General features: G+C 43.9%; 1 protein-coding gene across 8 annotated transcripts in view; it reads right to left on the minus strand.

Moving 5' to 3' along the window:
* Nucleotides 1–223: 223 nt before the first annotated feature.
* The window catches only part of slc4a7 (solute carrier family 4 member 7), a 271,390-nt gene continuing 244,060 nt past the window's right edge, over nucleotides 224–27,553 (minus strand). For 5 of the 8 annotated variants that reach the window (XM_072509347.1, XM_072509344.1, XM_072509341.1 and 2 more), the window contains 4 exons: nucleotides 25,771–25,800; nucleotides 13,532–13,632; nucleotides 4,800–4,910; nucleotides 224–2,279 (listed from right to left, as the gene is read on the minus strand). In XM_072509347.1, coding sequence (XP_072365448.1) covers nucleotides 2,198–2,279; nucleotides 4,800–4,910; nucleotides 13,532–13,632; nucleotides 25,771–25,800 — 324 coding nt within the window. In that variant the 3' untranslated portion in view covers nucleotides 224–2,197. The remainder of the gene's footprint in view (nucleotides 2,280–4,799; nucleotides 4,911–13,531; nucleotides 13,633–25,770; nucleotides 25,801–27,553) is intronic. The other 3 variants (XM_072509348.1, XM_072509343.1, XM_072509346.1) reach the window with 1 other exon arrangement.

The following is a 27,553-nucleotide window of genomic DNA, read 5'->3' on the forward strand; positions in this document are numbered from 1 at the left end:
GTATGGTTCCCCGCTGAAACCCTGGCAGTGAAAATCCAGGCCCGTGTTTAAAATTTTAGTTGGGGATATTCTGTCAAAATAGGTATAAGTAAAAATACTGAAAATTCAAGAACAATGTTGTCCGTAAAATCGACATTACAGTACTGCCAATCACTCCCTTTAGATCCTTTATTTATTTCTGTCCCTCAATAAATGCTTAAAAAGAACATACATCAATATCATATTTAATACAATAAGAGACTTTATTGCTTTCATTAACAGATTATGACATTACAAAAAATAGTTATTTCCCTCTAATATTCAACTGAAAGCAGGACATTGTCCTTAAAGAAAACAAAATCTGGATTATGCACATATATCATCATTTAAACTAAGACAATGGATTGCTATAACATTTTTACATTGCTTTGGGTCTCTTTACAAAAATAAATGAAATCACTACTGTACTTTAGAAATAGTCATAAAAACTTTAACCATAATTATCTGAACTTAAGACAATTTTATGAAAATTGATGAATACTCGGGATTTTATTTGTTCTGTGATTAAATAAGCAGAACATAGGAAGACATAAAATTACCATCAACTGCGGATTTAAAAGAAAAAACAATCGGGACGAAACTGTCCCTGCCAGAAACCAGTTTCTCAAACTGTTAAAATCTCATACTGTATTTATCATCTAACAGTCAACAGTATCAACACAATACTATTCTTTAGCATAACCTAAAAATTAAATAGAAAACCTCAGTTCACCAACTGACACTCGATTAAAATAAGTTTCTATAATTCACATCCCTTGTTATATTATGCAAACGCCATTATTCAATTACAGTGATTACAATCTGTACATTTAATAAAATAGCAGAAAATGGATTTACTGCTGAATGTATCTGCAGAACTTGCCATACGTATAACTATATAACCAGAATTAAGACACAAACCAAACATTTCACAATATTACCATTTGTGTTTTGGCTATCAGTTTGGTGATTATTTTGCAATGATTGAATGCAAATCATGAATGCAATTCTGTGTGTTGCATTGGCATTGTGTTTTAGACTAAAGATAAATGAAACAGTCCCCATTTAAAAGTAACATGGCTGGCCAAACAAAATTTTAAGTTTAATCTCGTCTGGAAGTCAAAACAACTTTGCAAACCTTCTTAAAGCATGGCAACATGGACCAGTGGGAAGATCCTGATTCCTGAGATGGCTCTAGAGTTACTGACCTAATACTAGAACTACAGTACTGCCCATAGAAAACGGTCACTCTACATATCTAAAGTACAAAGACAAAAATACTACAACAATCTTTATAAAATTAGCCAAATCTTTTCTTTATAGTCCATATAGCATGGCAATTTGAATAAATTTGAGTAAATATAAATAAATAAAACATATAACACACTGCAATGCTAAATAAAGCCTACAGTATATCATGTTGAATAAAGTTAAATGTAAACAGTTCAGATAGTCTCAAATCAGTATTGCAAAACTGATCACCATTTTGTAAATATAATAACAGTAACAGACCAGTATTATACCAGCGTAGTCAAGAAATACACACCTCTCGGGTAAATACCAATTTACATACCCGCTCTTCTATCATAGCCTATCAAAACACTTGTTACCACATGCTACCTCATTGTTATCGAGTAGCATCAAAATTCTGAAGGATCATTGACAAATGAGGAAATAGACTTACAAGGATTTGGTTGAAAATCTTATTCACTATTGCTTATTTCAATGGGATTATGACGAATGTCAATAAGCAACATATTTATACTTTTTTATATAGACTATATACCTGTGTTCACTGTGTACTATTCTCCAGTTTTAAATTAGTACATCATTTTCTGGTATTTACCACAAGAAAATCAAACGCTGGGAAGTAGATTTTTTTTAAAAAATTGGGTACAAGATTATTGCTTTGTTACTCTTCATAACCCTATACCAAAATTGTAGATTGAAAATTGAACCTGTTGATGAGAAGATTGAGACAGTAGCTGGCATTGCAACTGACGTAGAATAGGACAAAGGTGAAACAACCTTGGTCAGAAAAGTTTCACTCCGACTGAGACACTGATTCGGTCCAGCAACAGGTCTCCATTTCCTGCAAAGGATCCAGAGATTCAGTTGTGGCTCATATAGTAGCTTTCAGACAGAGAAGTCTTCTTGATTGATAAGGACGTAGTGTGTTTCATACAGAGGTTTCAGCATCAAGGACATTTCTTGGGGGCACCTCTTCTATATTCATTTTGGTATCCGTTGTATTATCAGGACTGTAAATTTGTAACAAGGAAAAGGAAAATGTATTGCTGCATTTCTGCTTTAGTAAAATAAATATTAATGTTCGTACAGTCACACCCTCCCAACTAGTAAATAAAGCAAAAAGAAAGAAAGACAGTCTCAATAATTAGTTCAACCTCTCTAAATTTAAATATTCTTTACATTTTAATGCACAAGTTGTATTTGCTTTTGAGACTTCCAGTTCTATTTTTATAACTCAAGTTTCATCAATACTTCATGTACAATTTATGTCAATAAAGCTAATTATTTTTGAAATACAGATCAAGTTTCATCTGGTTATTCATCTTTCTTTTTCACAACTATACATGTGACATTTCATCTGCAATATTTAGCCAAAGAAAGGTGCATTAAATAATTAAATGCCAGCTCTAGAAATGTTACTTTTAAAATAAACGATCATAAGACTCAATTAAGTTGGTACATTGTTTAACGGCTTCGTTCCCCCACTAACTATATTTAAACAACTTAATATCACATTTTCTTAAAAACATCCCTTTGAAACAATTGGGGAGAAGGTGGTCTTCTGCAGGTGGAAAAGCAAGTTGCAATGAGGAAATAAGACATTTACAAATAGATATGGATAGGTTAGGTGAGTGGGCCAAAATTTGGAAGATAGAATGTAATGTGAATAAGTGTGAGGTTATCCAATTTAGTCAGGAATAAAAAGGCAACTTATTATCTATATGGAGAGAAACCTCAAAATGCTTCAGTGCAGAGGGATCAAGGTGCCCTCATGCATGAATCGCAGACAGTTAGCGTGTAAGTGCAGCAGGTAATAAGGAAGGCAAATGGAATTTTGGCATTCATCGCTAATGGAATAGAGTATAAATGTAGGGAAGTACAGTTGCAACTGTATAGGGCATTGGTGAGACCACATCTGGAGTACTGCGCAGTTTTGGATCCCTTACTGAGAAAGTAAATGCATTAGAGAATGTTCAGAGAAGGTTCACTAGATTGCTCCCAGGGATGAAGGGCTAGTCTTATGAAAAGAGATTGATCAATTTCGGCCGACATTAACTGGAGTTTAGAAGAGAGATTCTCTAATTGAGATATGCAAGATGCTAAAGAGGATTTACAAGGTAGATGCAGAGCAGATGCTTCTCCTCGTTGGACATTGTAGAACGAGGGGCCATAATTTTATGCTAAGGAGTGGTAGAGTTAAAACAGAAATAAGGAGGAATTACTTCATTCAAAGGGTTGTGCATCTATGGAATTCTCTTGCCTAGAGTGCAGTAGACGCCAGGACATTGAACAAATTTGAGGAGATAAGATGGGTTTTTAATTAGTAGCGGGATGAAGGTCATGGGCAGTGGGCAGGAAGGTGGAGAGGAGGCCCAGATGAGATCAGACATGATCATATTGAATGGCAGAGCAGACTCCAGGCACTGAATTTCCTACTCCTGCTCCTAGTTTTTATATTATGACAGTAATGAATTGGTGGCCTGTTTTACATATGCCAAAATGTCTCTCTCCCCCACCCCAATTAACTCTGAGGCCTAGACACCCTTGTTTATTTTGCATGCCGTCTGCTTTACCAGTATGTTCTTGTTCATAAATGAATCACCTGTTTCAGCTCAGAAATTGCTAAGGGGCCATATACTTCAAAGTACTGAAAATATATCGTCAGTGATTATCAAGTTCTAAGTAGTTTGTAAGCATTAAGTGAAGGAAAAATGGTTAGAGATTTTAGTACTTAACAATTTTGAATTCTTTATGATCACAGTAACAATTTAGCAGCATTATAACCAAGACTTTTTAAAATTTAAAAAATAGTTGGATCTGCTTTTAATAAATAGTAATTTTTCCATTATTTGCCTCCCTTCAATCCGAAGTATCAGATAGTCGATACAAAAACGCCTTGTATTTCAGTCACAATGACATTTGTGCAATGTCATTAAAAAGTACAATTTTTAAAACGTTAAGCTGAACAAGTATGTAACCCACAAACACCATTTTTCTCTGGTATATATAAAGCATTCTTGATCACTTGATAGTATTGAATATGGTGCGTGTGTATGTTTTAAAACAGTATTAATAAAAGGTGTTGTCTGAAATTAATGCCATCAGAGATACTGTATCTGGAGGCGTCAATCTGCAGCAGCCAGGAGATGCAGGAAAATAACAACTTCTCTAAAAATGGTGTTTGCTGAAAACAGTTTATCATATAATCCTTGTCAGCTAAAAAAGCTATGTTATAACAAGCTTCATGATTGATTGAATATTTCATAATTTTGCTCAAGTCATAACATGAAAAGTTAACAAGTTAAGACCTAGCAGCCTTATAATTGAGCTGGACTTTTAACTTGAGTGCCATGCAGATGGTGGAACATATTAAAATACAGAGTGCAGATATAGTAGTGATTAATGTAACACAATGTTAGCTTTTAGTACAAGTGCTCAGTTCTCTAAAAAGCAGCCACTGTCATGCATGTATTGGTATCAGAGGGCTTTGTTAGACATCAGGCCAGAAATTAAGCTCAAACAAAAGCTACCTTGCTTCAAGTTTTACAACTTTTGCATTCTCAGCATTTACAGCAAGAGCCTTCCACACAGCAGTTTTGGCCATTTCATCAGATATGTTTACGACTGAAGGATCATCTGGGCTGGAGGACAAACATATCTATATGTTAGTGCTCTGCACAAGCAGAGGTACCTCATTCTTAAGGCCTAATTTTTCCCTTCACCTTGCCATTCAACTCTTCCCAATTTATATAATTGTACAAGCATACTGTTTATTGAAGGTTTATAATTGTTGCATGCACACTCAGAATTGTTTCAATAAAACACTGTAAAGCGGCAAGATTTTACAGCTTATGCACAGTGCATTTTCAATGAAAAGATTAGTTTAATTTAGCTGTCATGTATCTTTTAGAAACATTGCTCGCGATTCTCCCAGCCCCGCACCGGGCCGGAGAATCGCCACAACTGCGCCACGCTGCTCCGACGCCGGCGCGCAATTCTCCGCGGTGCGGAGAATCGGCACCATTTAGGCACAATTGGCGCGGCCCCGGTCGCGTGCCGCTGAACGCGACGGGGCCACCGATTGATGGGCCGCGCGGCCGCGAGGAAAAAGCACAGTCCCGCCGGCGCCGTCCACACCTGGTCGCTGCCGGCGGGAACTCTCTGCGAAGGGTCGGGGGTCTGGACCGATATCGGGGCCCACCAATCGGCGGGCCGGCCTCTTCCCCCCCCCCCCCCCGCCCGCCTACTTTGTTGCGCGTCCGGCCCCTGAACCCCCGCGCCATGTTGCGTTGGGGCCGGAACGTTCAGTAAGCCACCACTTATTTAAACAATACTAAATATATAGCTAACAGAGTCAATATTACATACAATTAAAAAAATGTTTGTGCCATCCCACCCCAATCTCCTGAAATAATTTCATGCTGGAACACAGTTGCAGTAGCTTTCTCAAAAATTTCACAATTCACCAGTTGATTAGACTGAAAATGAAGGACAGAAATGGCAGGATTAGGGAACCATGGATGACAGGGAAAATTGTGAGACTAGTCAAAAAGAAAAAGGAAGCATATATATGATCTAGGCAACTAAAACCAGACAAAGCTTTTGAAGAATGTAGGTAAAGTAGGAACAAGCTCAAAGGGGAGTTAGGAGGGCTAAAAGAGGCCATGAAATGTAATTGACAAGCAGGGTCAAGGAAAAGCCCATGGTCTTTTAAAGAGATAGAAGGAGCAAGAGGGTAGCCAGGGAAAGAGTATGTCCATGCAAGGACAAAAGTGTTATGCGTGGAGTCAGAGGAAGTGGGTGAGATCCTTATTGAGTACTTTGTATTGGTATTCACCAATGAGAGGGACGTGATGGATGTTGAGGTTAGGGATGGATGTATGAATGTTCTAGGACATGTCAGCATAATGAAGGAGGAAGTGTTGGATATCTTAAAATGAAATCCCCTGGCCAGATGGGATATATCCCAGGGTACTGTGGGAGGCAAGAGAGGAAATATAGCTGGGGCCTTAACAGATATTTTTGCATCATCTTTGACCACAGGCGAGGTTCCAGAGGACTGGAGAATAGCCAATGTTGTCCCTTTGTTTGAGGGAAGCAAGGATAATCCAGGTAATTATAGGCTGGTGAGCCTGATGTAGGTGGGGGTGGGGGGAGCTGTTAGAGAAGATACTGAAGGACAGGATTTATACACATTTGGAAGCGAATGGACTCGTTAGTGATAGGCAACATGGTTTTGTGCGGGAAGGTTATGCCTTACCAACCTGATAGAATGTTTTGAGGTGGTGACAAAATTGATTGATGAGGGAAAGGCTGTGGATGTTGTCTACATGGACTTTAGCAAGGTGTTTGTCAAGGTTCATCATGGCAGACTGGTATAGAAGGTAAAGTCACATGGAATTTGGGGTGTACTAGCTAGATGGATAAAGAGCTGGCCTGGCAACAGAAGACAGAGTAACAGTGGAAGGGAGTTTTTCAGAATGGAAATCTGTAACTAGCGGTGTTCCACAAGAATCAGTGCTGGGATCACTGTTGTTTGTAATATATATATATAAAAATGATCTGGAAGAAATTGTAGATGGTCTGATTCGCAAGTTTGAAGTTGCAGATAGGTGGAGTTGCAGATAGTGAAGGGGCTGTCAGAGAATACAGCAGAACATCGATAGATTGGAGAGTTGGACAGAGAAATGATAGATGGAGTTCAATCCGGACAAATGCGAGGTGACGCATTTTGGGAAGATCAAATTCAGGTGTGAGTGGCAGAACCCTTGGGAGCATTGACATACAGAGGGATCTGGGTGTTCAGGTCCATAAATCCATGAAAGTGGCAATGCAGGTGGATAGGGTGATCAAGGAGGCATACAGCATGCTTGCCTTCATCAGCTGGGGCATCGAGTACAAGAGTTGGCAGGTCATGTTACAGTTGTATAAAACCCAAGTTAGGCCACATTTGGATTTTCGCGTGCAGTTCTGGTCGCCACACTACCAGAAGGACGTGGATGTTTTGGAGAGAGTACAAAGAAGGTTTACCAGGATGTTGCCTAGTCTGGAGGGTGTTGGTTATGAGGAGAGGTTGAATAAATTTGGATTGTTTTCGTTGGAAAAATGGTGGCTGAGCGGAGACCTGATTGAGGTCTACAAAATTGCGAGAGGTATAGATAGGATGAAGCTTTGTCCCATGGTGGAAGACTCAAGGAGGCACATGTTCATGGTGAGAAGGGGAAAGTATAGGGGAGAAGCGCAAGAAAAGATTTTCACGCAGAGGGTGGTGGGTACGTGGAACGCATAGCCAGTGGAGGTGGTGGAGGCAGGCACAATAGCTACGTTTAAGATGCATCTTGATAAACACATGAACGGGCGGGGAATGGAGGGCTACATATCGTTTGGGCAATAAGTAGTAGGTCGAAATAAGGAATCTGAAGGTGCAGGCTTGGTGGGCCGAAGGGCCTGTTCCTGTGCTGTAATGTTCTTTGCTCACTGTTCATCATGCATGCATCTATGAAGTAACTGCAAATATGCCATTCATCTGAGGGGAGGCAGTACAGGAACAGGCAATAGTGACAGAAATGGGAAAAATAGATGATTTTTAAACTCATCACTAACTCTGACTGGAGCCAACTGTATCACTCATTTATTGCCTTGGATAACAGTAGGTAAGTCAGCATAGGCTATGTATCAGTCGGCTTGTACAAGTTAGCATCGGAGTGTTTCTCCAATATTGGGAAGACACGGTGGCAGTGGTTAGCATTGCTACCTAACAGCGCCAGGGACCCAGGTTCGATTCTGACCTTGGGTGACTGCCCGTGTGGGGTTTGCACTTTCTCCCCGTGTCTGCATGGATTTCCTCCAGTGCTCTGGTTTCCTCCCTTTTGTGGTGGAGGTATTAAAATTCCCAATTCATGCTAAAACATAGTAAAAATTAGGGTGAGATTTCAGTCATTGTAGAGTGCAATGAGGCAGAACCCCTGTCCATTGTAAATCGCAAGGGTACGGCCTCCCCTAACAGGACGAGAGTCCCACCAGGTGCAGCATCCATTTACTCCGCACAGAAGTCAGACACCACTTCACTGATCCAAAGTAAGTAGACATAGGCTGATCTGCACAGGTCTTGTTAGCACATTGGTAGTCTCGGAATCAAACAACAATTTATCACACTAGGATTAATTACTATTCAAATCTTTTGTGACAGTGTAAAGTACCACGTGTTTCGGTCTTGAAGGATCTTTTATACCAAGCAGTAAGACAAATGGTATCATTGAAAATAGATTTGGACAGGAACTAGGATTTCTTACTGCAGCTGTATAGGGCCATGGTGACACCACACCTGGAATATTGTCTGCCGTTTTAGGGGGTGCAGCGAAGTTCAGCAGACTAATTCCTAGGATGGCAGGATTATTGTATGAGGAGAGATTTAGTTGACTAGGCCTGCGTTCACTGGAGTTTGGAAGAATAAGAGGGATCGCATTGAAACATATAAAATTCAGACAGGGCTGGACAAACTGGATGCAAGGATAAGGTTTTCTCCGGCTGGGCAGAGTCTAGAACAAGGGATTATGGTCTCGGGATACAGGGCTATTTAGGACTGAGATGAGGAGAAATGTCTTCACTCGGGGTGGTGACCTGTGGAATTCTCTACAACACAAGGCTATGGAGGCCACATCACTTAATGTATTTAAGAAGAAACTGAATAGATTTTTTTTTAAATTTAGAGTACCCAATTAATTTTTTCCAACTAAGGGGCAATTTAGCGTGGCCAATCCACCGAGCTTGCACATCTTTGGGTCGTGGGGCGAAACCCACGCAAACACAGGGAGAATGTGCAAACTCCACACGGACAGTAACACAGAGCCGGGATCGAACCTGGGACCTCGGCGCCGTGAGGCCACAGTGCTAACCCACTGCGCCACCGTGCTGCCTATAGATTTCTAAGCACTAAAGGCATCAAGGGTTGTTGAGAGAAAGTGGGACAATGGGATTGAAATAGAGGATCAGCCATGATCTCACTGAATTGTGGAGCAGGCTCGATAGAAACATAAGAAAATAGGAGCAGGAGGTCATTCCGCCCTTTGAGCCTGCTCCGCCATTCATGATGATCGTGGCTGATCATTCAACTCAAGAGCCTAATCCTGCTTTTCCCCCATATCCTTTGATCCCCCTCATCCTAAGTGCTATAGCTAACTGCTTCTTGAAACAATACAAGGTTTTGGCCTCAACTACTTCCTGTGCTAACAAATTCCACTGGCTCACCACTCTCTGTCTGAAATGGTCTACCCCGTATTCTCAGACTACGACCCCTGGTTCTGGACATGCCCACAATTGGGAATGTTCTTCCTGCATCTACCCTATCTAGTCCTGTTAGAATTTTATAGGTTTATATGAGATCATCCCTCGTTCTTCTGAACTCCAGTGAGAACAATCCAACCGACCAATCTCTCCTCATTCGTCAGTCCCGGCATCCCAGGAAATAGTCTGGTAAACCTTTGCTGCACTCCCTCTCGAGCAAGAAAATCCTTCCTCAGATATGAAGAACATAACGGCGCACAATATTCCAGGTGTTGCCTCACCAAGGCCCTGTATAATTGTAGCAAGACAAGCCTACTCCTGTACTCGAATCCTCTCACAATGAAGGCCAGCCTTCTTTAACACCTGCTGTACCTGCATGCTTACCTTCAATAACTGGTGTACGAGGACACCCAGGTCTCATTGCAAATTCTCCTCTCCTAATTTATGGCCATTCAGATAATAGTCTAACTTCCCATTTTTGCTACTAAAGTGGATAACCTCACATTTATCCAAATTATACTGCATCTGCCATTCATTTGCCCACTCACTCAACTTACCCAAATCACACTGAAGGATCTCTAAATTCTTCTCACGGCTCACCCTCCCACCCAGCTTGGTGTCATCTGCAAATTTGCAGACATTACCATGAGACCATAAGACATGGGAGCAAAATTAGGCCATTCAGTCCATCGTGTCTGCTCCGCCATTCAATCATGGCTGATATGTTACTCATCCCCATTTTCCTGCCTGCTCCCCATAACCCCTGACCCCCTATTAATCAAGAACCTATCTATCTCTGTCTTAAAGACACTCAGTGATTTGGCCTCCACAGCCTTCTGCAGCAAAGAGTTCCACAGATTCACCATTCTCTGGCTGAAGAAATTCCTTCTCATCTCTGTTTTAAAGGATCGTCCCTTTATTCTAAGGCTGTGCCCTCGGGTTCTAGTTTTCCCTACTAGTGGAAACATCCTCTCCACATCCACTCTATTAGGCCATTCAGTATCCTGTAAGTTTCAATAAGCTCCCCCCTTCATCCTTCTAAACTCCAACGAATACAGACCCACAGTCCTCAACTGCTCCTCATATGACAAGTCTGTCATTCCAGGGATCGTTGCTGTGAACCTCCGCTGGAGGCCTTTTCAAGGCCAGCACATTCTTCTAGATACGGGGTCCAAAACTGCTTATAATGCTACAAATGGGGTCGAACCAGAGCCTTATACAGCCTCAGAAGTACGTCCCTGCTCTTGAATTCTAGCCCTCTCAACATGAAAGCTAATATTGCCGACTGAACCTGCATGTTAACTTTAAGGGAATCTTGAACTAGGACTCCCAAGTCCCTTTTGCGCTATTTCCTAAGCCTTTTCCCATTTCGAAAAGTTTATGCCTCCATTCTTCCAACCAAGTGCATGACCTCACACTTTTCCACATTGTATTCCATCTGCCACTTCTTTGCCCACTCTCCTAACTGTCCAAGTCCTTCTGCAGTCCCTTTGCTTCCTCAATACTATCTGTCCCTCTGCATATCTTTGTATCATCTGTAGATTTGGCAACAGTGCCTTCAGTTCCTTCTTCCAGATCGCTAATGTATATTGTGAAAACTTGTGGTCCCAACACCGATCCCCGAGTCATCCTGAAAAAGACCCCTTTATCCCCACTCTCTGCCTTCTGCCAGTCAGCCAATCCTCCACATTTGTTCTCTCATCTAAATCATTAATAATAAATTGTGAATAGCTGGGGTCCTAGCACCGATCCCTGTGGTACCCCACTAGCCACTGCCTGCCAATTTGAAAAAGACCCGTTAATTCCTACTCTTTGTTTCCTGTCTGCCAACCAGTTTTCATCATAGACCGATTATCATCATAGAACTTACAGTGCAGAAGGAGGCCATTCGGCCCATCGAGTCTGCACCGGCTCTTGGAAAGAGCACCCTACCCAAGGTCAACACCTCTACCCTATCCCCATAACCCAGTAACCCTACCCAACACTAAGGGCAATTTTGGACACTAAGGGCAATTTATCATGGCCAATCCACCTAACCTGCACATCTTTAGACTGTGGGAGGAAACCGTAGCACCCGGAGGAAACCCACGCACACACGGGGAGGATGTGTAGACTCCGCACAGACAGTGACCCAAGCCGGAATCGAACCTGGGACACTGGAGCTGTGAAGCAATTGTGCTATCCACAATGCTACCGTTTCTATCCATCTCAATACACTACCCTTAATCCCATGAGCTTTAACTTTATACACTAATCTCTTATGGAGGACATTGTCAAAAGCCTTCTGAAAGTCCAAATACACCACATCCACTGGCTCTCCCTCATCAGCTCTGCTAGTTACATCCTCGAGGAATTCCAATAGATTTGTCAAGCATGATTTCTCCTTCCTAAATCCATGCTGACCCTATCTGCACCTGCCACAGTGTTCTAAGTGCTCAGCTATTAAATCTTTGACAATGGATTCTAGAATTTTCCCCACTACCAACGTCAAACTTACTGGTCCATAATTCCGTTTTCTCTCCACCTCCCTTTTTAGGAAGGCCCACTCCAGCTCCTATTTTATATGTTTCTAGGTTTCTGAGAGTGACACATCTTGTGGAATTCCTGGGGTAGTGCAGAGTATTTCCCGATATATCGGGAACTGAGGACTAGGCATGGGAGGGCATAAGCAGTATAGATAACTGTTCTAACATTGCGCAGAATTTGGATTTGATTGGAAATATGACATAAAATACGTTCTTTGGTGATCATCTGACTCATTTCTGGCCCAAGGAAGTACAAAATGGCTAGTCTGATGTTTCAAGTGCCAACAGCGTGCATGTGATAAATCCAGGTTTGTTTTTTTTAACCATCGGTTATTACTGTTTAACTCTACGCATACTACACTCATAGCTCAGCATTCATCAGATTTATGGGGCGGGAATCTATAATAATGGAGCTATGTCCCCACGCCGGCTGAAAAACCGGCGTCAACCACTCCGGAGACAACAGCCCCCGAAAGTGAGGAATTCTCACCTTTCTCGGGGGCTAGGTTGACGCCGGAGTGGTTCCCCCAGCTCCAGCCGGCGGCGAAGGGCTGGCGTGAGTTTGCGCATGCGCGGAACGGCCGACATATTTCCACACGTGCAGAAGGCTGGCGTATTGCCACGCATGTGCGGGGGTTCCCTTCTCCGCGCCGGCCCCCGGGCAATATGGCGGAGCCCTACAGGTGCCCGCGCAGATGAAAAAATGCCCCCACGGAACCAGCCCGCCCGCAGGATCGGTAGGCCACGATCGCGGCCAGGCCACCGTGGGGGCGGGGGGCCGGGGTCGCCCCCCCCCCCCCCCCCCCCCCCCCCCCCGAGGACCGCCCCTGCACACTTACCTGCCTGGTCCCACCGTGTATGAGGTGAATAATTGACGCCGGCGGGACATGGCAAAACTTGACAGCCACTCGGCCCATTGGGGCCCGGGGAATCGCCAGAGGGGCCGCCGTCAACGGCCGCCGGCCCCCGAAAAACGGCGCCAGAAAATAGGGCAGCCGGCGTCAGGGCAGGATTCACGCCTTCCCCCAGGGTTCTCCGACCCAGCACAGGGTCGGAGAACCAGGCCATGCTGTTTTTTTCGATAATCACAGATTGTACTAGACAATACAAGTAAAAAGAAACAGCAAGCAGGGCTGAAAATATATACCAACAGAATCAACCATTTTATCACAAGAACTCTCAGCTGAGGTTTTGCTTAATCTATTAGAATTATCAGTTTTTATGACCATGTGAATTTTTAAAAAATTACTTCCCAAAAATGAACAAGTTGCAAATCTATAACTATGATTTTAAAATGGTTTTGAGGGGCAGATTAGCAATGCAAGAAGGTAGTAAATATTTTTTAACTTAGCCATGTGACTATCATGACCAAGCTTCTTTCTCTTCTCAGTAATAGCATTAATTTAGAAGGAGCTCTTTTCATTTTCATCCATTTCACAAATGCCATACTATACCTGTACTTAATACTTTTTACAGGAATCTTCAGAATGTTGCCACCCTCTAAGGGAAGCTGCACGGTCCCACTTTCTGCAACTTCAAGCATTCTTTGAGCTTCCTACAAAGGATTTGAAAGTACATAGTTATATGTAGGATGCCACTTTTGCAAGGGGCCATTGTAAACATGGCATGATATGAAACACTAAGCAAAAACAACATTTTGAAAATGTAACATTAAAAAAATTTTTTGTAGTTCTGTTCTCTTTTTGCCAATATCAATACACAATGCACATAAAATATTTTGTTGAAGACATATTCAGAAAAGGTAAATACCTGGATTTGCTGTTGCATTGATCAGGAAGGGAGCTCATAATTGACAACATTAATTAAAGAAGAACTGCATTACGTTTTTGTTTTAAAGCAGTTACATTTAAATTTAGTTGCCAGAGTGCAAATTATTATTTAATAGTCTAAAAATGCTGAAAGAGGATTTAATACCACCAAGATAGTTTAATAAAATAATGAATGGACAAATGCTACTGGAAATGCAATATTATATTAAAGCTAAAGGGCGGCATGGTGGCGCAGTACTTAGCATTGCTGCCTATGGCGCTGAGGACTCGGGTTTGATCCCAGCCCCTGGTCACTATCTGTGTGGAGTTTGCACATTCTTCCCCACAACCCAAAGATGTGCAAGTTAGGTGGATTGACCACACTAAATTGCCCCTTAATTGGAAAAAAAAATTGGTTACTCTAAATTTTAAAAAAATAAAGCCACATTATTAACACTGCAGTGCACAAGTTGGCTGTGATGGCCTACACTACTGCACTTCAAAAATAATTACATATCTATAAAGCACTTTAGGATGCTGAGAAGTTTTCTTTAGTGAAGTGTGTGTATGTGTGTCTATGTGTCTTTGCATAAACCAAATAAACTAAATGAACAAACTGTGGGATAAATTAAAAATGTAGTTCCTTAAAGGAATGTGTCAATCTCAAAAGAAACTTAAAACATTAAAACAAAATATGAAATGAAATTAAATTAAAATCGCCTATTGTCACAAGTAGGCTTCAAATGAAGTTACTGTGAAAAGCCCCTAGTCGCCACATTCCGGCACCTGTTCGGGGAGGCTGTTATGGGAATCGAACCGTGCTGCTGGCCTACCTTGGTCTGCTTTCAAAACCAGCGATTTAGCCCTGTGCATGCGCACGCATCTATATAAAAATATTGATGTAAGCATACGCACTCAGGGAATTATACAGAAGTATCTGAACTGAAAACTGGAATCAGCCATATTTATGACCTGCTAATTTGAAAATTACATCTGCGCCATTGCAGACAAGTGAATACTCAAACCCAGACATATGTTAAAAAAAAACTACACCAAGTTTGAACCAAAGCAGGACAGATCCACATGGTCCAGTCAACTGTGTGCAAAGGTTTGAACCGATAAGTAATTAATATGCATCTCAGGCTCACACTTGCTTTCCTTGGTGAAACAATTTTTCAATCAATTTCATGTATTGCAAATCTGGAATTCTTCTATCTATTGGGAATGGACAAGAATTCTATTCCAGTGAAGCTCTGGCATTTTTTGTGATATAACATAGGAGCAGGAGGAAACCATTCTGCCTTTCAAGGCGACAGTTCATCATAATGACGGCTGATTTTCTACCTCAGTTTCACTTTACTGCACTATCCCCATATTTATCAATTCTCTTTGTATCCAAAAACCTATCCATCTGTGTCTTGAATACTTCAACAACTAAGCATCCAAAGCCTTCTAGTGTAGAGAATTGCAAAAATCTACAATGATTTGAATGAAGAAATTTCTTCTCATCAGTCCTAAATTGCCTTATTCTGAGGTCTCCAGCTCTATACTCCTGAGCCCGGGTAAATGTCCTAAAAAAGCATTTTAAGAATTTCATGTTTCAATGAGACCACCCTTCAATCAATATACACTACATCAAATGGTTCCCCCCTCCCTCCCGACCCATCTACCCTGATATTTTTCAGTATCTTTCTAAAGACTTTCAAAACGTTTGTTCTTTTTTTCACTTTTTAAATTGCATTCTTTTCTTTAAATTTAACTTATATTTTTCTATTTCTGCTAATGTTTTCCCTTCATCACCCTAAATCTACAGTTGAAACTGTGCGAATGTACCGACCATAAGACCTAGGGGCAGAATTAGGCCATTCAGCCCATCGAGTCTGCTCTGCCATTCAATCATGGCTGATATGTTTCTCATCCCCATTCTCCTGCCTGCTCCCCATAACCCCTGACCCCCTTTAATCAAGAACATATCTATCTCTGTCATAAAGACACTCCGTGATTTGGCCCCCACAGCCTTCTGCGGCAAAGGGTTCCACAGATCCCCACCCTCTGACTGAAGAAATTCCTCCTCATCTCTGTTTTAAAGGATCGTCCCTTTATTCTGAGGCTGTGTCCTCGGGTTCTAATTTTTCCTATTAATGGAAACATCCTCTCTATGTCTACTCTACTGCCTTAGAAGTACATCCCTGCTCATGTATTCTAGCCCTCTCAACATGAATGCTAACATTGCATTTGCCTTCCTAACTGCCGACTGAACCTGCATGTTTACCTGAAAAGAATCTTGAACTCGGACTCGAAGTCCTTTTGTGCTTTTGATTTTCTAGGCCTTTTGCCATTTAGAAAATAGTCTATGCCTCCATTCTTACTGCCAAAATGCAAAACCTCACACTTTTACACATTGTATTCCATCTGCCACTTCTTTGCCCACTCTCCTAACTGTCCAAGTCCTAAAAGTACACTTTTATTTGATTGTGTAAAAACTCAGCACTATTCGTTCAGGTATCAACTGCAGCCAATGTGAAAAATCTAGGCTATAGTGAAATGTGATGAAGAATAAGTGGAGCAATAATGGGGGAAAAAAAGAACGCTCCATTTGCCCTGCTCAAATGGCATTCCTTAACAACAGGATCGTCATGTCCCACCAACTGGATTGTCATTTGAGTACAACATGCAACTCTGATGCCAAATTTTGAAAAGGACACAGAGGCACTGGAAAGGGTTAGAAAATATGTTACTAGAAATATGTTACTAGAAATATCAGGAAATGATGAACACGCTAAGTCTCTTTTCTCTTGAAAATAGAAGGTGACCAAATAGAGAGTTAAAAATTATGAATCATTTTTACAGAGTGGGTACAGAACGATATACGTGTGGGGAAGAGCTTAATCAAAGGAAACATAATTCAGGAGATATTTGTTTACCCAGAGTTGTGGGAATGTGGAACTCACTATCACAGCAAGTGCACGGTAGCACAGTGGTTAGCACTGTTGCTTCACAGCATCAGGGACCCGGGTTCGATTCCCGGCTTGGGTCACTGTCTGCGCGGAGTCTGCACGTTCTTCCAGTGTACTGTGTGGGTTTCCTCCGGGTGCTCCAGTTTCCTCCCACAGTCGAAAGATGTGCGGGTTAGGTGGATTGGTCACGCTAAATTGCCCCGCAGTGTCCAAATGTTAGGTAGGGTTGCTGGGTCACGTGGATAGAGTGGAGGTGTTGGCTTAGGTACAATGCTCTGTCAGGGGCCAGTGTAGACTCAATTGGCCAAATGGCCTTCTTTTGAACTGTAAATTCTATGATTCTACGCATGAAGCGAATAGTAAAGGTGTATTTAAGGGAAAGCTAGACAAGTAAATACGGGAGAAGGAAATGGAGTGTTACAAATAGATTTAGATGAGGAAAAATGGGAGGAGGCTTAAGTGGAGCATTAGTACCAACATGGACTGGTTGGGCCAAATGTCCTGTCTCTGTGCCATATTTCCTATGTAATATCTTCAGCCCAAACCATCTTATTCTCCTTAATAAAAGGAATTGCCACCAGCCCTAAAGCAGAAATGGAAATTAAGCATTATATAAAATCTGAATCATGAATACCATGAATATAGTCTACTTCATTTGTAAGGAGAGGGCTTACACAAATAATTTCTTCTTTTTTTTTTTTTAAATAGTATTTTATTGAAAATTTTTGGTCAACCAACACAGTACATTGTGCATCCTTTACACAACATTGTAACAATACAGATAATAATGACCTTTTTAAATTTAAACAAAAACAACAACAAATAAATAAATATTAAATAACAAAAAATAAAAACTAGCCCTAATTGGCAACTGCCTTGTCTCAGGCCACCCCCCCCCCCCCCCCAAGTCCTGGGCCGCTGCTGCTGCCTTCTTTGTTCTCCCCTATCTATCTTTCCGCAAGATATTCGACGAACGGTTGCCACCGCCTAGTAAACCCTTGAGCCGACCCCCTTAGGACGAACTTAATCCGCTCTAACTTTATGAACCCCGCCATATCATTTATCCAGGTCTCCACCCCCGGGGGCTTGGCTTCTTTCCACATTAGCAATATTCTGCGCCGGGCTACTAGGGACGCAAAGGCCAAAACATCGGCCTCTTTCGCCTCCTGCACTCCCGGCTCTTGTGCAACCCCAAATATAGCCAACCCCCAGCTTGGTTCGACCCGGACTCCTACTACTTTCGAAAGCACCTTTGTCACCCCCATCCAAAACCCCTGTAGTGCCGGGCATGACCAAAACATATGGGTATGATTCGCTGGGCGTCTCGAGCACCTCGCACACCTATCCTCTACCCCAAAAAATTTACTGAGCCGTGTTCCAGTCATATGTGCCCTGTGTAATACCTTAAACTGAATCAGGCTTAGCCTGGCGCACGAGGACGACGAGTTTACCCTGTTTAGGGCATCTGCCCACATCCCCTCCTCAATCTCCTCCCCTAGCTCTTCTTCCCATTTCCCTTTTAGTTCGTCCATCATAGTCTCCCCTTCGTCTCTCATTTCCCTATATATATCCGACACCTTACCGTCCCCCACCCATTTCTTTGAGATGACTCTGTCCTGCACCTCGTGTCGGGAGCTGCGGGAATTCCCTCACCTGTTGCCTCGCAAAAGCCCTCAATTGCATGTACCTGAATGCATTCCCTTGGGGCAACCCATATTTCTCGGTCAGCGCTCCCAGACTCGCAAACTTCCCATCCACAAATAGATCTTTCAATTGCGTTATACCTGCTCTTTGCCACATTCCATATCCCCCATCCATTCCCCCCGGGGCAAACCTATGGTTGTTTCTTATCGGGGACCCCCCCAGTGCTCCGGTCTTTCCCCTATGTCGTCTCCACTGTCCCCAAATCTTCAGTGTAGCTACCACCACCGGACTCGTGGTATAGTTCCTTGGTGAGAACGGCAATGGGGCTGTCACCATAGCCTGCAGGCTGGTCCCCCTACAGGACGCCCTCTCTAATCTCTTCCACGCCGCTCCTTCCTCCTCTCCCATCCACTTACTCACCATTGAAATATTAGCGGCCCAATAATACTCACTTAGGCTCGGTAGTGCCAGCCCCCCCCTATCCCTACTACGCTGTAAGAATCCCTTCCTCACTCTCGGAGTCTTCCCGGCCCAAACAAAACCCATGATACTCTTTTCTATCCTTTTGAAAGAAGCCTTCGTGATCACCACCGGGAGACACTGAAACACAAAGAGGAATCTCGGGAGGACCACCATCTTAACCGCCTGCACCCTCCCTGCCATTGACAATGCTACCATATCCCATCTCTTGAAATCTTCCTCCATCTGTTCCACCAACCGCGTCAAATTTAGCCTGTGCAATGTGCCCCAATTCTTAGCTATCTGGATCCCCAGGTAACGAAAGTCTCTTGTTACCTTCCTCAACGGTAGGTCTTCTATTTCTCTACTCTGCTCCCCTGGATGCACCACAAACAGCTCACTCTTCCCCATGTTCAATTTATACCCTGAAAAATCCCCAAACTCCCCAAGTATCCGCATTATTTCTGGCATCCCCTCCGCTGGATCCGCCACATATAGTAGCAGATCATCCGCATATAAAGATACCCGGTGTTCTTCTCCTCCCCTAAGTATTCCCCTCCATCCCTTGGAACCTCTCAGCGCTATCGCCAGGGGCTCAATCGCCAGTGCAAACAGTAATGGGGACAGAGGACATCCCTGCCTTGTCCCTCTATGGAGCCGAAAATATGCCGATCCCCGTCCATTCGTGACCACACTCGCCACTGGGGCCCTATACAACAGCTGCACCCATCTAACATACCCCTCTCCGAGCCCAAATCTCCTCAACACCTCCCACAGATAATCCCACTCCACTCTATCAAATGCTTTCTCGGCATCCATCGCCACTACTATCTCCGTTTCACCCTCTGGTGGGGCCATCATCATTACCCCTAACAACCTCCGTATGTTCGTGTTCAGCTGTCTCCCCTTCACAAACCCAGTTTGGTCCTCATGAACCACCCCCGGGACACATTCCTCTATTCTCATTGCCATTACCTTGGCCAAGACCTTGGCATCTACATTGAGGAGGGAGATTGGTCTGTAGGACCCGCATTGTAGCGGATCCTTTTCCTTCTTTAAAAGAAGCGATATCGTTGCTTCTGACATAGTCGGGGGCAGTTGTCCCCTTTCCTTTGCCTCGTTGAAGGTCCTCGTCAGTAGCGGGGCGAGCAAGTCCAAATATTTTCTGTAAAATTCAACTGGGAATCCGTCCGGTCCCGGGGCCTTTCCCGTCTGCATGTTCCTAATTCCTTTCACCACTTCTTCTACCGTGATCTGTGCTCCCAATCCCATCCTTTCCTGCTCTTCCACCTTGGGAATTTCCAGCCGATCCAAAAACTCCATCATTCTCTCCCTCCCATCCGGGGGTTGAGCTTCATACAATTTTTTATAAAATGTCTTAAACACTTCATTCACTCTCTCCGCTCCCCGCTCCGTCTCTCCATCTTCGTCTCTCACCCCCCCTATTTCCCTCGCTGCTCCCCTTTTCCTCAATTGGTGTGCCAGCAATCTGCTCGCCTTCTCTCCATATTCATACTGTACACCCTGCGCCTTCCTCCATTGTGCCTCTGCAGTGCCTGTGGTCAGCAAGTCAAATTCCACATGCAGCCTTTGCCTTTTCCTATACAGTCCCTCCTCCGGTGCTTCCGCATACTGTCTGTCCACCCTCAAAAGTTCTTGCAACAACCGCTCCCGTTCCTTACTCTCCTGCTTCCCTTTATGTGTCCTTATTGATATCAGCTCCCCCCTAACCACCGCCTTCAACGCCTCCCAGACCACTCCCACCTGAACCTCCCCATTGTCATTGAGTTCCAAGTACTTTTCAATGCATCCCCTCACCCTTAAGCACACCCCCTCATCCGCCATTAGTCCCATGTCCATTCTCCAGGGTGGACGCCCTCTTGTTTCCTCCCCTATCTCCAAGTCTACCCAGTGTGGGGCATGATCCGAAATGGCTATAGCCGTATATTCCGTTCCCCTCACCCTCGGGATCAATGCCCTACCCAACACAAAAAAGTCTATGCGTGAATAGATTTTATGGACATAGGAGAAAAACGAGAACTCCTTACTCCTAGGTCTACTGAATCTCCACGGGTCCACCCCTCCCATCTGCTCCATAAAATCCTTAAGCACCTTGGCTGCTGCCGGCCTCCTACCAGTTCTGGACTTCGACCTATCCAGCCTTGGTTCCAACACCGTGTTAAAGTCTCCCCCCATTATCAGCTTTCCGGTCTCTAGGTCTGGGATGCGTCCTAGCATTCGCCTCATAAAATTGGCATCGTCCCAATTCGGGGCATACACGTTTACCAACACCACCATCTCTCCCTGTAATTTGCCACTCACCATCACGTATCTGCCCCCGTTATCCGCCACTATAGTCTTTGCCTCGAACATTACCCGCTTCCCCACTAATATAGCCACCCCCCCGTTTTTCACATCCAGCCCCGAATGGAACACCTGCCCTACCCATCCTTTGCGCAACCTAACCTGATCTATCAGTTTCAGGTGCGTTTCCTGTAACATGACCACATCTGCTTTAAGTTTCTTAAGGTGTGCGAGTACTCGTGCCCTCTTTATCGGCCCGTTAAGCCCCCTCACGTTCCACGTGATCAGCCGAGTTGGGGGGCTTCCCACCCCCCCCCCCCCTTGCCGGTTAGCCATCATCTTTTTCCAGCTTCTCGCCCAGTTCCCACGCGGCTGTATTTCTCCCAGACGGTGCCCCCCCCGCCCATCCTTTCCCGTACCCACTCCCCCCTTTCCCCAGCAGCAGCAACCCAGTAATTCCCCCCTCCCCCCCCCCCCGCTAGACCCCCCGCTAGCGTAATTACTCCCCCCATGTTGCTCCCAGAAGTCAGCAAACTCTGGCTGACCTCGGCTTCCCCATGTGATCACGGCTCGCCCCGTGCGGCGCCCCCTCCTTCCTGCTTCTCTATTCCCGCCATAATTATCATAGCGCGGGAACCAAGCCCGCGCCTCTCCCTCGGCCCCGCCTCCCATGGCCAACGCCCCATCTCCTCTCCCTCCCCACCTCCCCCCATCACCACCTGTGGGAGAAAGAAAAGTTACCATACCGCAGGATTAATCATACAATCCCTCTTCACCCCCCCCCCCCCCCCACTCGTCCCGCCACTTTGTCCAAACGTTCATTTTCGTAGTCCAATCATTCCAATTTTTCTTCTACAATAAAAGTCCACGCTTCATCCGCCGTCTCAAAGTAGTGGTGCCTCCCTTGATATGTGACCCACAGTCTTGCCGGTTGCAGCATTCCAAACTTTATCTTTTTTTTGTGAAGTACCGCTTTGGCCCGATTAAAGCTCGCCCTCCTTCTCGCCACCTCCGCACTCCAATCTTGATAGACGCGGATCACCGCGTTCTCCCATTTACTACACCGAGTTTTCTTCGCCCATCTAAGGACCATTTCTCTATCCTTAAAACGGAGAAATCTCACCACTATGGCTCTGGGAGCTTCTCCTGCTCTCGATCCTCGCACCATAACTCGGTATGCTCCCTCCACCTCCAACGGACCCGTCGGGGCCTCCACTCCCATTAACGAGTGCAGCATCGTGCTCACATATGCCCCGACGTCCGCCCCCTCCACACCTTCAGGAAGGCCAAGAATCCTCAAGTTGTTCCTCCTTGCGTTATTTTCCAGTGCCTCCAACCTCTCCACAGATCGTTTCTGGTGTGCCTCCTGTATCTCCGACTTCACCACCAGGCCCTGTATGTCGTTTTCATTTTCTGCTGCTTTCGCCTTCACGACCCGAAGCTCCTGCTCCTGGGTCTTTTGTTCCTCTTTCAGCCCTTCAATCGCCTGTAATATCGGGGCCAACAACTCTTTCTTCATTTCCTTTTTTATCTCCTCCACGCAGCGTTTCAAAAACTCTTGTTGTTCAGGGCCCCATATGAAACTGCCACCTTCCGACGCCATCTTGGTTTCTGCTTGCCTTCCTTGCCGTTGTTCCAAAGGATCCGCTGCAATCCGGCCACTTTCCTCTCCTTTTTCCATCCGTGTCCAGGGGGAACACCCTTCTGGTTTACCACACGGTGTTTTCAGCCGTTAAAATTGCCGTTGGGGCTCCTATCAAGAGCCCAAAAGTCCGTTTCACAAATAATTTCTGAATGTACATTGAAAAAAATGTCCCCTTCCTTTTTTGTCCTTTCAATGCTATTTTTGATCAGTTGAAACAGTTCATTCTGCAGACAAGTCAATCAATGTAGTCCGAAGGATCCCGTGAGGAGATAAAGTATTCCTTCTCTTACCCGTCAGGTGAATAGAAAATACAAAACTGAGATTTGAGAGGAAGGCAAAAAGTGAAGTATTGGAGTAGTTGCTGACCTGTTAGTTATACAGGCTTTTAAATTATGTTTGCTTCAATACATGCAACTTTCATTTAAAGTTTGATCTGGAATAAGCTGAAAATTCTGTTATTGGCATTTATGTGGGACCATCTTTTAAGCACCAGAGTGTCGGATCTTCCAATGAACAGATCCATCCACAACAACTGGCATGTCTGGACAGAAACATCAATCTGGAATGAGATTTCACCATTTGCTGTATCGAACAGTCTATCCAGCAAAAAACATTTTTTGTATCCCATATTTTTCACCTGTTAGTGGAATATATTTCTGTAGAAGACTGAAATCTAACAAGAAAAATATATATATGGCAGCCAATTTGTACACAGCAAAATGTCATAACGGGAAGTTAGATCAATGATCAGTTAATCAGTTCTTGGTGGTTTTGATCGACTGATAAATGTTGACCAGGACATCCAGGGAAGTGCACTGTTCTTTGAATAGAGCAATGGGATCTTTTATTTCTATATGAGCAGACAGGGTTGATTTAATGTCAGGTTTGAACAACACACCCTTGGACAATGCAACATGCTGCACTAATGTTGGGCCTGAACAAACTTTGACATCAAAGTGCAAATACTATAATAAAACTATGATCTATTTAATAATCAGAACCCTATATGAACCATATTTTGTTTGCACAAAAATTGACACTGCAAACAAATTGCTGAACAGAATTGAAAACCACAAAGCTTTACAAATTTTCTAAAGATAATAAGTAACCAACATTTGACAGAAATCAATAGTTTGATCGGATTAAGGGGGTGCAATTCTCCCCCCCCCCCCACGCCGGGTGGGAGAATCGCCCGGGCGCCACGCCGTCCCGTCGCCCGCACGCGATTCTCCCACCCCTCCCAAACCGACGCGGCGCGAATCACGGCTGGCCGCTGGGAGAATCGCCGCTTGCCGTTGGTAATGGGCGAGCGGTGATTCTCTGGCCCGGATGGGCCGAGCGGCCTGCCCAACACGACAGGTTCCTGCCGGCGCCATCCACACCTGGTCGCTGCCGGCGGGAACAGCGTGGGAATGCTGGGGGGGGGGGGGGCTCAAAAGGGGTCTGGCCCGCAATCGGTGCCCACCGATCGGCAGGCCTGCCTCTCTGAAGGAGGACCTCCTTTCCTCCGCTGCCCCGCAAGATCAATCCGCCATCTTCTTGCGGGGTGGCAGTGGGGAGGACGGCAACCGCGCATGCGCGGGTGACGTCATTTACGCGGCTCCGGTCGCGTCATTCACGCAGCACCAAGGCCCGGGCACGTAAATGACACGGCGCCGCTCCTAGCCCCCCGGGGGCGGGTGAATAGGGGGCTGGGAACGGCCTCCGACGCCGGAGTGAAACACTCCGGTTTTCACTCCGGCGTCGGGACCTAGTCTCCCGATGGGAGAATTGCGCCCAGGATTTGACAAGAAATTGTAATATAATAAAAGAACCTTAAAAATGAGCCAGCTGTCGACATGACGATAAGCTACTTAGCTTTCAAAGAGAGAAAAGGCACTGCACAGCTTTCCGTAGCATTAATAAGTGAGTTTAAATAAAATCAACTTTGAACAAATTACTATAAAAAGATACTGAAAGGCTGCAGTTCAAATCAAGGGATTTGTTGGCATTAATAAACAAATAACATAATTTATTTTGTTTTAGGCCTCTGGTAGGAATGTTTTATCTGGAAATTAAAACTAAGATGTGCATTTTCTTTACATGCCATTCTTCACGACTTAAAAATAATTCCAGGAAATTGCTGTATTTTGATTCAAAACACAGACAAAATGACAATCCAGAATATATTTTCAAATATTTGGGTTGCAGCAGTAACATGGACCCAAATGAGTAAAAGTAAAGTCGCCATAGTCCCAGATGACTTTCCCTTTGAGGACGAAGGGCAAAATTGAGAAGGCGGGGTCCTCATGAATAACCTCAGCCAGCATGGGAATTGAACCCTTGCTCTGCATCACAAACCAGCTGTCTAGCTCACTGAGCTAACCCACGCCTTCCATGAGTACGTTTCATAGAATCATAGAATTTACAGTGCAGAAGGAGCCATTCGGCCCATCGAATCTGCACCAGCCCTTACAAACAGCACCCTACTGAAGCCCACATATCTACCCTGTCCCCGTAACCCAGTAACCCCCATTTAACATTTTATTTTAGACACTAAGGGCAATTTAGCATGGCCAATCCACCTAACCCACTCATCTTTGGACTGTGGGAGGAAACCGGAGCACCCGGGGGAAACCCACACAGACACGGGGAGAATGTGCAGACTCCGCACAGACAGTGACCCAGCCGAGAATCGAACCTGGGACCCTGGAGCTTTGAAGCAACTGTGCTAACCACTATGCTACCGTGCTGCCCCATCATCAGCCTTTCATTGCATCACTGTCCTCTCTATAAATCATTTCTTCAATTTCAATTGAAAGTCAATAAAGAATAATTGTGCTTGTTGGAGACAATGGATGAAGTAGAATATAATCCACACATTTGTGTCTCTTCATACTTCCGAAATAATCCATTATAAATAACCAAAAACATACCCATGATGATTTAGATCCATTCTTCGTTTTCTAGAGCAAATTGAGCGAGCAGGAGAAAAAGCAGACAGAGGTCAGTCCCTTCAGAAATTACATGAAGCAAGCAGGGAAAACTATGTGTGAACCTGTTCACCGTCAGGTTTTAAACTGCCAGGCGGAACAGCGGTGGCAGTAAAGTGAATTAAAGCTGCAATACCATAAACAAAAGCATATCTCCAGAATTTATCATTTTGATCATCTATGTCCCTTATCATCCAGTTTATTCTGTTAATAGGAATATTGTTTATTATCTGCTACCATGCTAGTGTTTACAGCTTGTGTCATAAAAGAACAATGTCCAGAAACACTTTACAATGGAAACACAATTGAAACTTTGCTCTCAGTTAGAAAGAGACACTGGCTCAGCTTAATTATTTTCATTGGCGAATCAAGTGCAAGCAGGCTATATACATTAATTAGTGATCCACAGCTATTTTGGTGCAATGGGTGTTGTACAAGCCTCAAGAAAGACTACAAAGAAAATGGAGGACCCCCACGCAGAGTAGTGGATATACGGAGCAACTGCTTAGCTAAATCAGCTGATGCCATGTCAGTTCATTATTTTAAATAAGGACCGGATAGTTATCTGGTCAGACTTCTAACTGAGAAGTTTAAGGATAAGTACAGACAAGTATCCAATTTATGTTGCACAACCATTTCCAATATAATTTGCAATTCTACATTTGTCCTTTTCATGTCTAGGGAAGGTAAATAGAATTCACATGGCCAAAATGAAATGACAGTCTTAAGTAGTAACCTTCGACAGTAATGGCATTTTGGACCTATAATTTAAGAACATAACCACTTTGCCATAGCAAACTGCTGTCTGATACAAATGGAGTAGGAGATGATTAACAGCATTCAACTAGTTTCTGTGCTACCAAGACTGGAGATGAAGGAGATCTCTGCAAGACATATAGCTAATTTGAATAACATTATTGGACTGATGTATTTTAAAACTTTGGTGAAAGTCAACGAATAGTTATGCAAAACCTTCCACTAGCAGAGTAAATAGAGACAGAATCTAAAAAAATAAATTGTATATGGTTATGTGGAAGAGACTTTGAGGAACCTAATAATTTGTAAATAGCATGAGGGCAAACGTATGTGCCACACAGGCATGGCTTTTTTTTAGTCACTTATCACTGGATTATTTTTGTTGGAGCCAACAGAAAAAGTATAATTTATATCTGACCACAATGGATTAGATAATGTAACGGTCGTTATTTAAAAAATCTAATCTCTGGTACCCTCCAAAGTGATATTTTCAACAGAAAGGCCCACCAATTTTAAGAGAAACCCAGTTATTAACCTGCCTAGAATTTCACGAGTTATACCCTGTGAATGATCTCAGCAGTTCATACCCAGCTATAATTATCTGGATTAAGAGAAGTGTCAAGTTATAATCAGACCAGGAAATCTGTTAATAAAGATTATGATGGTTCATTGTACTAAATTAGTTTCATCATGCCCGTGGTCAATTTAAATGTAGGCACATTTATCCTTTTGTGCCGGAATTCAATTTAAATGTAGGCATGTTTATCCTTTTGTGCCGGAGCTGTCTCCTTTTTGTTGCCACCTGGGTCTGGCCCTTGGGAGCGTCACCCTGGCATCTGGGCACTACCAAGGAGCCAGGGGAGTTCCAGGGTGCCATCCTGGCCCATCCCTGACCTCTCCGGGGGGGGGGGGGTCTCTAATGGCCTGGTAGATGCAGTTCCAACTGGTGTGCATGGACCAGAACTAAACG

The sequence above is a fragment of the Scyliorhinus torazame genome, chromosome 6 (assembly GCF_047496885.1).
Source record: "Scyliorhinus torazame isolate Kashiwa2021f chromosome 6, sScyTor2.1, whole genome shotgun sequence".
Taxonomy (NCBI): Eukaryota; Metazoa; Chordata; class Chondrichthyes; order Carcharhiniformes; family Scyliorhinidae; genus Scyliorhinus; species Scyliorhinus torazame.